The sequence below is a fragment of the Prinia subflava genome, chromosome 7 (assembly GCF_021018805.1).
Source record: "Prinia subflava isolate CZ2003 ecotype Zambia chromosome 7, Cam_Psub_1.2, whole genome shotgun sequence".
In the NCBI taxonomy this organism is placed as follows: Eukaryota; Metazoa; Chordata; class Aves; order Passeriformes; family Cisticolidae; genus Prinia; species Prinia subflava.
In genome coordinates, this window is record NC_086253.1 from 22,146,114 (window position 1) to 22,158,741 (window position 12,628).

The following is a 12,628-nucleotide window of genomic DNA, read 5'->3' on the forward strand; positions in this document are numbered from 1 at the left end:
GAGGCTGTGCCACACACACGGGGCAGCGTCGCCGAAATGCTCTTTGAGATGAACTTAAAGGGCGAGGGGAGGAGGCTTCACCTGCCCGCTGTCGCGACATGGGCGGCCCGCTGTCGCCGGCTGCCCGCCGTCCCTGCCAGGCGGCAGTGCCGTCCGCTCCCCGTGCCGGACCCGCCGCCTGTTGCTATTTTCGCCCGCGCTGGAGAGCGGCCCGGCCCGGTCCGGCCCGGCCCGGCTGGGTGTGCGGCGCGGGTCCCTCCTCGTCCTGGCCCGCCGGCAGGTAGGGGCGGGGCGGGCAGCGGGCACCGCAGGAGGCGGCGGGAGGGCAGCGGGCAGCGCAGGAGGCGGCGGGAGGGCAGCGGGCAGCGCAGGAGGCGGCGGGAGGGCAGTGGGCAGTGCAGGAGGCGGCGGGCAGCGCAGGAGGCGGCGGGAGGGCAGCGGGCAGCTCAGGAGGCGGCGGGAGGGCAGCGGGCAGCTCAGGAGGCGGCGGGCAGCTCAGGAAGCGACGGGCAGCTCAGGAGGCGGCGGGCAGTGCAGGAGGCGGCGGCAGCCCCTGGCCCGGCCCGGCGCCCGTTACCGGCCCCGCCCGCCCCCCCGCGCGGGAGGTGCCCAGCCGCGCCCGGCCGCTGCCGGGGGCACTTCCCTGCAGCGGGCACATCCTGCGGTAAGCGGCGCCCGGGCAGCCCCAGCCCCAGGGCTGTCAGGGGGCGGCGGTGGGGCCGGCCGTGCCCCGCTGTGGGCCGGCCCCGGGGAGCGGCGCTGGCGGGGCCGAGCAGCGTTTTGGGAGGGTGGGGGAAGGAGGAAGAGCAGCTCTTGGCGCAGAGGAAGTGAAGAGTTGTGGCGAGGAGTGCAGAACCCGGCGCGGGGCGGCCCGTGCCTGCACCCGCTCTGCGAGGGGAGAGGAGGCTCCGGTCCGGCTGGGGCCCGCGGCGGGGTCGCGCCTGGCTCCTGCCGGGGCTCCCAGCTCTGGCTGTGGGAGCAGCCTTGCTGTGGGGCGCCCGTGCCGCTGTTCTCGGCTGGCGGGGTTCTGGGAGAGCTGCTCCTCGTCAGAATAACCAAAGGACCTGCTTGAATTTTATCTGTCAGTGACCTGTCGTGCCTTTAGTTCTGTTTCTCTCTCGTCTGCTGTTTCCTTTACCCACATCGGTGGGTATAACTCTCGCAGACCCCGCTCCGTCTCGGAGCAGCAGCGCGGCTCTGCCCTGGGCAAAGCCTTTCCTGCCGCGGCACAGCGAATGTAACTTTCAATCCGCCCACGGCGGCGCGGTCTTGTTGTGGCCCTTTAAATTCGCGAACTAAGCCAACAAGGGAATGAGCTCTTGAAACGGCGTTCACGAGAGGTATGAAACGAATGCGGTTATTTATAGCGCAGTTTGAAAAGATCGAGGCCTTTGTGTGCTGTGTTTTATTTGGGAGAGAGGGTAACATGGCAGATCTGCTGTAGGAACCTTTAGTAGTGCAGATGGTGGGATTTGTGTCTGCGTTAAGCCTAGAGATTGAATGGAACATCGTGGGTCAAAATTAATAAATAATACATGTTCTGAGTAGCGAATACCTCTGAGCTGAGGCACGTGACTATACTTTTAACGCTTGTAAGTGCTGGAATAGAATTTGTCAGGAATTGTTATATAGGAATGCTGAAAATCATTCAGGTAATACACAAAAGTAGAAATGTTTGCAGGTCAGAAAAAAAGATGGAAGGAAAGTGAAACACGTTCAGTGATATATGGATGACTTGACAGTTTTTTCACTTTAATTAGGCAAACTGCAAAGTTGAGTGCAGGCGTTTTGGCTGTGGATATGCAATTGAATAAAAAGGAATTGTATTTATAGCATAATTTACTTAGCAAGCTTTCTTTTACACAGATTTTTTTTTTTAGTGCATTACAATCATAGAACATCTCAATATTTTGCTCAGGTCTGTACGAGGCTGAGTCAGAAGACTTCAATCATCAGCATATTGATTTTCATGGACTTGATTAAGGAAATAGCAACAGGTGTTAAGGGCAAGAACAGTCATCTATTTTCTTCATTTGGTAGTTGATTATAAATGTGTATGTTTGTAATCAAGAACATACTACCATTTTGTTGAATTTTTTTTATTAGCGTATTTTTAAAACTTATTTGAGGAGTGATATAAATGCTGTCTGTACTGATAAATATTTTAGGTGTGTTTATTACTGGCATCAGTAGCAGAGTATATGGTCAAATGTTATTCAGCACCCAGTTTGGACCTGCTGACAGCATTTAAGCATTAAGTCTTTTAAAAGTCAGCATTTAATGAAAAAATAATGGAAATTAAAACTAATTTCTAAGGCATATTGGTTTCTGGACTGGTGCATGCTGTTGCCCACAGCAAACCATAGCTTCAGAAGGAAACAGCAGATAATAAGTAGCTATGAGATAAAAAGAATATCCTTGCAACAAGAGGGGTGTGTCATGCATCCAAGTGCCCTTAAAAGCATAAAAAACCTTTTTGAACGCTGTTCTCAGCAGTGACCGTGTCATGACGTACTTTATATATATTTATATATATTCTCATTTGTGTTTTTCTGTTTATCCTGCCAGGTGGATAGAGAAATCTGTCAGCTTGAGCAAAGACAATGTACATTTCAGTTAGGGATCAGAAAGAGAGGGAGACAAGTGGTATTTAGTACTGGCTAGTGTTCCAGAGTTCTGGCTGCAGGCCAGGGCTCCTCATAATCCTTAAGTAGTATGATATTTCTGCTAAAATAATCAGTGGTGGAGTGCAGTCAGTACCAGTGCCTCTGGTTCCATTTGTCAACAGGGTTCAGTGCTAATGCCATGCAGAGAAGAGCTGAACAAATTTGTGCTGTTTAAGACCAGCTGTTTTTTGTAAGACCTTGCTGTATGGTTGCATTTTTTGCTTATCTTCTTGAAAGGGAGAAAAACTGACTTACAGGAACTTACATAAACTAAAGCTGTTGTCATGTCCCGAGCCTGATGTGTAGTAACTGCACAGTTGTCTCTCAGATGAGCTAGAGAGGTCGAGGAAGATGGCCTCTTTCTGTTCAGCTCGCACCTCAAACCCCCTTTATTCACTGCTGAATGAAAGCTCTGACTGTTTCCTTGCTTGACCCATCTTGTAAGCTCGTCACTTCTGCTGTGGGTCCCAGCACTCCAACTGCCACCAAAGCAGGGAAGGAGCTGGAGGGTAGTGAAGGGTTGCTAAAGTCTGCAGTTACCAAGGTTCTGAACAATAGTTTAAAGCTTCTGGCTGCATGTCTGTATTGAATTTAATCCGATTGAGAAGGAAGAAAGGACAAAACAAGGATAACACTTCACCACTGTCAAAGTTTCTGCCTTTTTTTTTTGGGGGGGGGGGGGAGGGGGTGGCGCTCTTTTGGTTTAGAATATTCTCTCTCCTCTCTGACTTTTTCTGTATTAGTTTGAGTCTATCCCAGATCTGCCTAGTGTTCCCCCAGATGCACAAACCCAATTTTCAGTGCCTCACTTTCCAGGTTACTAACACAATAACCTCACAAGATTCTCCTTCCTAACCTCAAAGCTTACCTGACCCGATCTAACCAACGGGCACCTGGAGCAAATACCTTGCCCTTGGGATATAGTCTTTGCTCTCTTGAGAGAAGGTGAATTTTGAGATCTGTCCTGCATGATGCAATGCTGCTTAGACATATACCTTAACATGGGGTCTAGAATGGCAGAAATAATAATTTGTGTAGTTCTTCCTTTCATGCTGTCTTGCTATCACCCTGACTTCTCTCTGAAGGGGTCCCTTTTAGCTTGCTGGCATAATACAGTGAGAATGTAACTTGAGTTTGGAGAGCAAGAGTCTAATATGTATTTTTAAAAATTAGGTTGGGGTTTTAAAAAACACAGTATCAGATTTTGCTAGAACAGGACCATCAGTGTAGTATTGCTCCCCACTTGTGAGAAGTGGCTGGATTGATCAGACCAAAGGAGAAGTTGAGGACAAAGGGCACACATATGTTCCCATGTGTATCTTCTACATTAATGAGTCAGTCTGGTGTCCCCTAGTATAGAAGGCAGGGATAGATATATTAATGTGGTTTGTGTAAATATGCGTTACAATTTGCCCGGCTGTTTTTGTGCTGATGAAGCAAATACAGCTGAATCAAAGCAGGCTAAACAGTAGGAACAGTAAGGTTCATATTCTCTGTATCTCTATAAACTACGTCTTTCTCAGTAGCAAAGCTGTCAGCTGAGAAGTGCCACTCAAGCTGTGCTCAGTTTTGAGTGCAAGGGCAACCAAGATCCTTCAAAAGATGCTGGTGGAGAGAAGAAAGAGGAACTGTCCCAGTTATGTCTGTGAGCACTGGAAGAACAACTGGAGACATCCAGTGTGCTAAGCAAAGCACAGAGTAATGAAAGCTGAATGATGCTTAGAGCTGCCAAAGAAACATCAAAGCTGAGGTTGAAGGAAACTAGTGGACAGCTTTATTTTTATATCTTTTCTATTCCCTTTTGGATTAGAGGTGAAATAAACATTTAATAAGCATAAGTTAATCAGACACTTGGGAGGAAGAGAAAACTTGTTTGAGTCTACTGTGCAAATATATATGGTAAACTCCTTATCTGCGGAGCCAAATTTCAAAGGGGATGAACTGAAACGTGGCAACCAGAGATGGGTAAAGGTGCTAAAATTCCAAGTGGTGGAGTCAGGGCAGACATGGATGGGCTGAGAGCATGGCTACTCTTTGGCCATAATGTGTGCTTAATTTTATGGATGGGAATAGGTCTGTTGAGAAGAACAAAACTATTTTTAGGTCTGAATTAAAGCATGTATATAAATACTTCATGGTTTTGAAGTAAAACCTAGTCCTTGGTGTAAACTTGAAAGATATTAACACCAGCAGCCTGAAATTGGCATAATTTCTGGTGGGATTGGTTTACACTGAGTGACAGGAGGGGAAAACAAAGAAAGAAGGGTTGGGAAAGGGAAATGGAACATGCACAACACATACAGAACCATACAGGTTAGATAAGGAGACTTTCTGATGTTGCTAAATTTGTGCTCTGAGAAACTGCACTTTCAGCCTCTCATAACATTAGGAAATAACCCTAGCATTTTGACTTCTTTTTGACTGCTTTGATTTAGTAGTAAGTGTTTTTCTTTGGAAATAACAAATGCAGACATTTGAGTATTTATGCCGTTGACTTTGCAAGGTGTTTATTTTTTTAAAAAAAGAGATGAATGCCAAGAAGCTTCACATTTATATTAAATACATTCCAGTAATACAAAGTTTGTTTAAGTATGACAGAGTATCAGCCTTGCGTTTTTTGTATACTGCTCAGTCCTTAGAGTTAGCATGCAAAATAATGTATTATATTGTGATATTCATTTCTCTTTGAGGCTGCATTGCCTCATAGATCTGGGGTAACCGAGCATGGTAGATGGTGGTAATCAAAAAGAAACTTGAGAAGCTGATTGAAGCAAGGGTGACTTTGTTGTATTTTTACATGCCTTTAATTACATTTTTTAAGAAGAGTTCTTAGAAAACACAAATAATAAATTGGCTACAAAAAGTATATGCCTAATACATCTTTGTCTGTGTGGTAGCCCAGCTCTCCTGTTTTCAACTAAGAATGAAGTTTTCTTAGGCTTTCTTATCCTGCAGTTATTATCTATGCCACTAAGTGACAAGAACACTAAAAGCTAAAACTTTGATTTTTATGTAGTTTAGACTCCACACCATGGTAGTTATGAATGAATCCAATCTTTCCTGCAATTGCTGAACTATTTTTCATTGTTGCAGTTAAAGAGAAAAAATTTGGAATAGGTTTGTCAAAGAAGAGACCATTTTAATTCTTGGCTGATGGAATACTGTAATGGTAACTGTGTTTAGCAGTCTGTGTTGATAAGGTGTAAAAATACTTCCTGAAGCTGCTATCCCATTTAGAATTACAGAGTCATTGATGTTGGAAAAGATCTTCAAGATCATCATGTCCAGCATTTGACTCAACACTGCCATGTGAATTAGATCATAGCACCAAGTGCCTTATCCAGTTGTTTTTTGAGCACTTCCAGGAACAGTGACTCCACCACATCCCTGGGCAGCCTCTTCCAATCCTTACCACTCTTTCAGTGAAGAAATTCTTCCTGATGTCCAACCTGAGCCACCCCTGCCACAGCTTAATGCCATTTCATTTAGGATGTAATGCATTTATATCAATCTAAAAGATGCTTATTTTCTTGCTCATTTGTGAAATACACGAAAAAAACCCAAAACAACCCACTTGTAGTATACTTGAAATAAGGTGTAAAAATTCTGGATTTTCATGGCCCTTTTCCCCACACCTCCCATGTGCAGCTACACACACAGAGGTTTATGAAAAGACTTTTAAAAATTGATCTACACATCTAGAATGATATTTGTTGTGAATTCATTGAATAGCATCTTGAAAACTTGCACTCTTGCTAAATTTGCTATTCTTGGAACCGGTAATGTTGCCAGTGTTCATTTGGCAAAAGATGAAAAAGTTTCAAAAAAGTAAATGTACCCAAAGATGACTTCTGCAGTTCTCTTGTTTTTGCAGTTTGCCAGTTACAGCAGAAACATTTTTCCCCACTGGGACATTTACAGATTGGTTGCATTTTAAACAGCTCAAAATTAATTTCCATCTTGAAATTTTTAAGAAAGTTTTGGGGCTTTTTTAATCCTGAAATTTCCTTTCATTTCCAACAAGGTGAAAGGCTGTTAGAAACTCAGTCTGAAAATATTATTCCAAGAACAAATGAAGGACAAAGTTTAATGGAAACTCCTGAGGAAAACAGTGCTGGTTTTGATCATATTTGTAGATGAACAAAGGCAAGAAGTACTATTGCCACAGTAAACAGATGTCATTCAATACTTTTTCAAATGTAATTAAGATGTTTTTTAAGATAATCCTGGTACTATTTATGTTGTTTTTAATAGATCTTATCATGGGAAACTCTCGAAAGACTGATGGTGAACTACTGTCCTGGTATTTAAAGACAGGCCATTACAGGCCTGTCAGCCTCGTGTCAGTCTCACACAATATAATGTAACAGCTGAAACTAGGGTCAATTCAAGAGGAGTTAAAACAGTCTAGTGTAACAAATGCCAATCTGTGTATTTTCATGGACTCCATTTTGTGAAATGGAATTTATAAATAAATGTAATTATTGGATTTCATTACTACTTTCATTACTATGTAGTATTACGTCGTGGTAGTAGATGCTGGGTATAGCAGGGTTACAACAGAGTTGTGTGTTACTGGTTATATTCCATTTGATATTTTAAGAAATGAAAATGATACAATGTCAGTCTGGCTAACATTTAACTAACTCTTCCTGCCTGGCTGACCAGCATTAAAATGCAACCATGAATTGTAATCATCATCTGGTTCTTCCCAGAATGCTGTAAGGATTATTGCTTGTGACTGCTATCTGACAGGTTTTTCAGCAATCACTCAGTTGACTGCCGCTAGCATTTTTAGATGACAGTGATTTATTTCTAGGGTGTTATTTATTGGAAAAATCTGTTTGGTTACAACCAATAATCACTGGGCAAACTATACCTGAGGAAACAACTCCATGTTAGTAGTCAAATTCAAAGTCATCCACCTATGGACAAGAAAGTTGTCAAGCTGACTTTTTTTTTCCAAATGTGAAGGTGTCTTAGCAGTCAGTGACTTCAGCTGTCATGAAGGTCAGAATAGCTCAGCTGAGTTCTTCCTGTGACAACAGGATTGAAATAGGCCAGTGTGATCTACATGTGCCTGCCCATGAAACAGACACAGGCTAGGAAGATTGTTCATTGTAATTTAGTTACTCATTAGATAGTTGAGCTAAGGTCATACAGTAAATTTTAAATCAGGACTGACTCTTTTCCAAGCAGTGTATTTATTACAGTTTTGTTTCTTGTACCTGAAATAGTAAGGCCCAACATAAAGAGGGGGAATTTGCTAGATGGGCCATGGTAGCTCTCTTCTGATGTTAAGCTATTATTATTTGTGTTACTGAGAGTTGCTTTTCATAGAGCTCCAGCACCTACATAACTCTTTCTTTTCCTTTCAGAACTCTTCTGTTCCGTAATCAAGGGAGCCATCCAACATCCAGATAATGTCATTCCATGGAACTGAAATACCAGTGAATTAGTCCAGGTTCTCTAAAGGACTGCAAAATGGAGCCAATAACTTTCAAAGTTAAAAAGTGTCAAACACCTAGTGATTTCTCAGCAAGTTTCGGTCTCCAGCTCGTGGGTTCTCTCCCAGTGCATTCCCTAACCACTATGTCAATGCTGCCTTGGATTGTGGCCGAGATCCGGTTGCTCAGTGCAAAGTCTTCCAAAGAAGAGCCCAGCGTCAGCCAAATCCGACTTTGTGTTTCACCAGCCAGTTTGCGATGTGAGCCAGACACAGGGAAAACCCAGCAGTGGGATCCTTTAATTTGTTCCAGTTTGTTTGAGTACAAGCCACAGCAGGTCCACAAACTGATCCACAACAGCCACGATCCGAGCTACTTTGCTTGTCTGATAAAGGATGAAGCAGCAAATCAGCAAAGTATCTGCTATGTATTTAAAGCTGATGATCAGACAAAAGTAAGTAAAAAAAAAAAAAAAAAAAAAAAGAACCAAAGCAAGCATCCCTGGAGTTGCTTTTGTGCTGTTTGAATCCTTTCAGTACACTGTAAGACCTTAAGGTTGTAGTTACAGTTAGAGACTAGATCTCATTAAAACTTACTGACTTACTTTATTTGATGTTAATTGCTTGGTGGAATTTGAACTGCTCAGTATGTGAAATGATAGGTGTGTGCATCTCCTACAGGAACAGGGCCTGAATTTCATCAGCTTAAAAAAAACTTTAGTTTGGGATATGGGCTGAAATCTTGGCCCTCAAGTCAGTGAGAGCTTTTCTGTTGATGTCACTAGGGCTAGTATTTCACTCTCGAGTCACTGTGAACTTTATCTAATCCTGTGCTCAGACCTCTCAAATTTCTGTTTGCCTGAGTTGAGACCTATGTGACTGGGAAGCAGAGATACCTCCTTTCTCAGGAAGAGGAGAGGGTAGTGTGGAACCTCCATATGTATCATATCTCTAACAACAGGACCCTGTGGAAACCTTTTCCTAGCTCTGTAATTCACAGAGCCTGGCAGGCAGGTTTAGAGGGTGAGAGAAAGGCACAGTCTGCACTTCTGTGACATGCAGGCTTGCTGCTGCATGGTGTGAGGCAAGAATTGGGTATGTATGTCTGGTAGTGGGTGATTTGGCTTAGTCTGCATTTCCTAACCAGTTCCTAAGCTGCTGTGTCTTTGCTGAAAAAGTGGAAGCATTAAAATTGTCTATCTCTTCTGTTTGAGAGTAACGTGAGACACTGACCTCATGAATGAGTAAAATGAGTAGGATTTAAAACAAAGTTATTGTGAACTACTGGGGACAAAATTATGTCATATCCTTCACCTCTTGAATGTTGACTCTAGTCTCCACAATGTTGGAAAACAGCATGATCACTTGACTCATAGGAGGTGTCCTGCTGAAGAGCCCTGGAGGTATTATGTGAATATACACCACATATGGGATTTATGCCAACCTGCCCAATAGCAAAACATTGTACAGTTCCAAATCCGTGGTCTCAAGCTTACAGCTCAAAACATATGGAAACGGCTTTAGTGAAATCCTCCCAGATAAAATGGCAGTTCCAGTAAATTAAAAGGCAAATACATTGTAAATCATAAGCATTCAAGTGAGAAATAATGTCAAGTTAAATGTAGAATACCAAGTTCATGTATGTAAGAGCAGAAATAAGGAATAGATACTTCAAAACTTGGCACTGGATAGCAGCGGGTGAATGCATTTTTCAGTTTGCTTATGCATGTACTAGTGCTTGTGGTTTTCCAGGATTATGGTGAGGACACAGCACTGATCACCTCCAGTACATTTTCTTAGGCATTTTCATTTGCAACAAAAGATTCAAGTACTTTTTCTTCATGTTGGATCAAATTCCTAGACATGTTTGAAATGATCAGGAACAAATTAAGTCTCTAGTAAAATTTGCAGCTGTGTCTACATGTCGTTGGAGACAACACCCAAAATTTTTGGATACCTGTTTTAACTATTTAGCTCTAGATTCACACAGATATCTTTCCTTTCAAAAACTACCTTCTGCTTGGTCTCTTAACTTGCCTTGCATGCAAGAGTTGTTTCTTTTGACTTCTTTGCAGTCTAGGTAGGCATCTAAGCATTTGTGGACCTATGTTTTAACAAAAGGTTAATGGAAATGCCAGTGTTCTTACCATCCAAAGTGAATCCCTGCCTCTTTTACTTAAATTCTGTGCAATTTCCACATTTTAAGTAAGTTCTTTGTGCTTTGTAGGGTGTTGTAACTTTGCCCTGAATATGGCCATATAATGACTTCTAGCTGATTGATGTTTGTGTATTTATTAGGAGGAGTGAACTGATGTTACCTGTTTCGCAGATGCCCAACTTGAAAGGACAGGGAGTACATGTATGCCTTTGTTACAAACTGAAGGAGCTGTTTGTTAAAAGCTAGTGACTTGGGATGAAGAATTTAGAATTGTTACTGCAGTTTATGTTCAATTTCAGAAGAAATAAATTACAGAAACTGGACTTTAGCAGCCTGTGCAATTCAGCAGACTCCTGTGCTGGCACTCTTGTTTGTGAGGACTCTTTTTTTTTCCTATTTGCTTCAGGTCTGTAAAAGAATCACAGCAGTCCAGATATGTTTAGTCACAGAATGTACATGTTCAGAACAATCTTTAGCCAACAATCTTGGACATCCAGACTTTTGTGATAATTATGAATTACAGTAATATTGTAAACTGCAAGAGCCACAATTCTTTGTGTCTGCGTATATAAATCTGTAGTAGGGTTACATTTGACAAGGAGTTCTTGGATTAAGTCGGGTCTGACTTAATCCAAGGTACTTTGTGGCTTTGCAAGTAAGTTCTGTGTACATCCTCACCTTAAGATAAGTAGAATAAAAAGGGGCAGAAGTATGTCCGTGGGAGAAGTACAGTAGGATTAGGATGTTAAGAGGAAGGCAGTTGAGTAGGAGACTAAACAATTAAAACCTTCAAGAATCTTGAAAGTCATGCAGACAGAGGCATACCAGTGGAGGTGGTAGAAAGTACAGAAATCCAGGAATGGTCAGGCTTTTAGCATCAGCATTGCAGACTGCAGTTCATTAACTGTAATTTTACTCCTTTATAAATATAAATTGAGCAAGAACAACTGATTAGTGAAGGATTATTTTACTGTTTAATATGAGAGCTTTGTTAATGTTGCTGGGTAATATTTAGCTCAGCTCTAGAGTTGATGGAGGTGCCTGAGATTCATGTTTTTCCTGCATAAGAGTACAAGGCTCTTGGGTTCATTGTTGCTGCATTTCCAACATATCCACTTTAAAAAAGAAATTAGTAGACAGGTAATTAACACTAAATAATGTCAGGATTCTTTGTCAAGCTTCTCTTTAGCAGTGAAAGAAAAGGTAGTGCCCCATTCTGATTTTTGTCTTCCCTGGGTAGGATCTTCTATAATTGTTTCCATTGTACCACCATGGCAGTGTGGCCCACTTTCCCTGCTGGATAGCAGTAAGTAGGGAAGGATGAGATGACATTACTTGAAAAAAAAAAAAAAAAAAAGAAAGTGAATACGGAGATCATTCCACTCTACCTTGTGCTTAAAGGATGGGTTTACTCTGCCAGAGAGAGCTTCTCTTATGGATTAGTCTTCTTTCCAAGTAGGTTTGTCAGACATGGGATCTGGAGTGTTCCTTCCTTCATGTAAGTTTCTACCAGTTACAGATAGTGGAGTTTGTATCCTTACATTCTGCAGAGGTTCTGATGTGGCCTCATGATTAATTTCTGCCTGAGGGTGGGGCTGAAGCATTAATGCATATTCTTTGTAGGTGCTCAGGAATGGAGCTGGATTCAATTATATTGCCTGCAGAGGGCTTATGAAGGCTACTTATAGGTCAGGTGAGTAATGCTGGGGGAAGCTGGGGAAAATTAAATCTGCCCTAAATCTGTTTGCAGAATAACCCCTTCAGCATAAGAACAGAGCCTTGCTGAACACCTTGGTGAGAGTTCTTGGCTACTGTAGGAGTGCGATGGCAGTGAAACCATGCTCCACCTTCTGCATCTCCCCAGTGGCCTCTGGGCTGACATTTGCTTATGTACTACAGAAATGGGGTGCTATTGATATCACTGCTGTTGTTGAAAACTATATACTTAAAACATTTTAGCATTTTAGTCCTACATTTTTGATTTGCTATTTCTGAACTGTTTGGAACTGCAGGTGAGGTATGCTGTTTCCTTCCTGAGCTCATTCTCCCCAGTTTTCCTTCTATATGACATCTGCTTTAGCACATCATTCACTCCAAAAAATGAAAGAGAAAAATAACGAGATAAATAATGGCATACTGTAGCAGGATATCCCCCTCCGGCAGATGCAAAGTACCCAAAACATTATGGAGGATGAGTAATTTCTGTTCTTATTTTCAGCTTTGAGAAGTAATTCCAGATGTCATTACGTTGATCCTTCTTTGGTGTATCGAATGATTTGTTTTATTTAGGTATGTTTAATCTTACTTGATGGATGTTTGGGCTGGCAAATGGAACATAGGTCACTAGTTTATCTGACT

The 12,628-nt window shown here is 42.4% G+C and overlaps 1 protein-coding gene across 7 annotated transcripts in view; it reads left to right on the top strand.

Annotated features, from left to right (window-relative positions):
* TBC1D1 (TBC1 domain family member 1) overlaps nucleotides 1-12,628 on the top strand; it is a 107,902-nt gene continuing 95,274 nt past the window's right edge. For 2 of the 7 annotated variants that reach the window (XM_063401757.1, XM_063401761.1), the window contains exons 1-2: nucleotides 743-1,340; nucleotides 8,045-8,567. In XM_063401757.1, the coding sequence (XP_063257827.1) occupies nucleotides 8,151-8,567 (417 nt within the window). In that variant the 5' untranslated portion in view covers nucleotides 743-1,340; nucleotides 8,045-8,150. Of the gene's footprint in view, nucleotides 281-396; nucleotides 665-742; nucleotides 1,341-8,044; nucleotides 8,568-12,628 lie in introns of those variants that run through there. The other 5 variants (XM_063401762.1, XM_063401763.1, XM_063401759.1 and 2 more) reach the window with 4 other exon arrangements.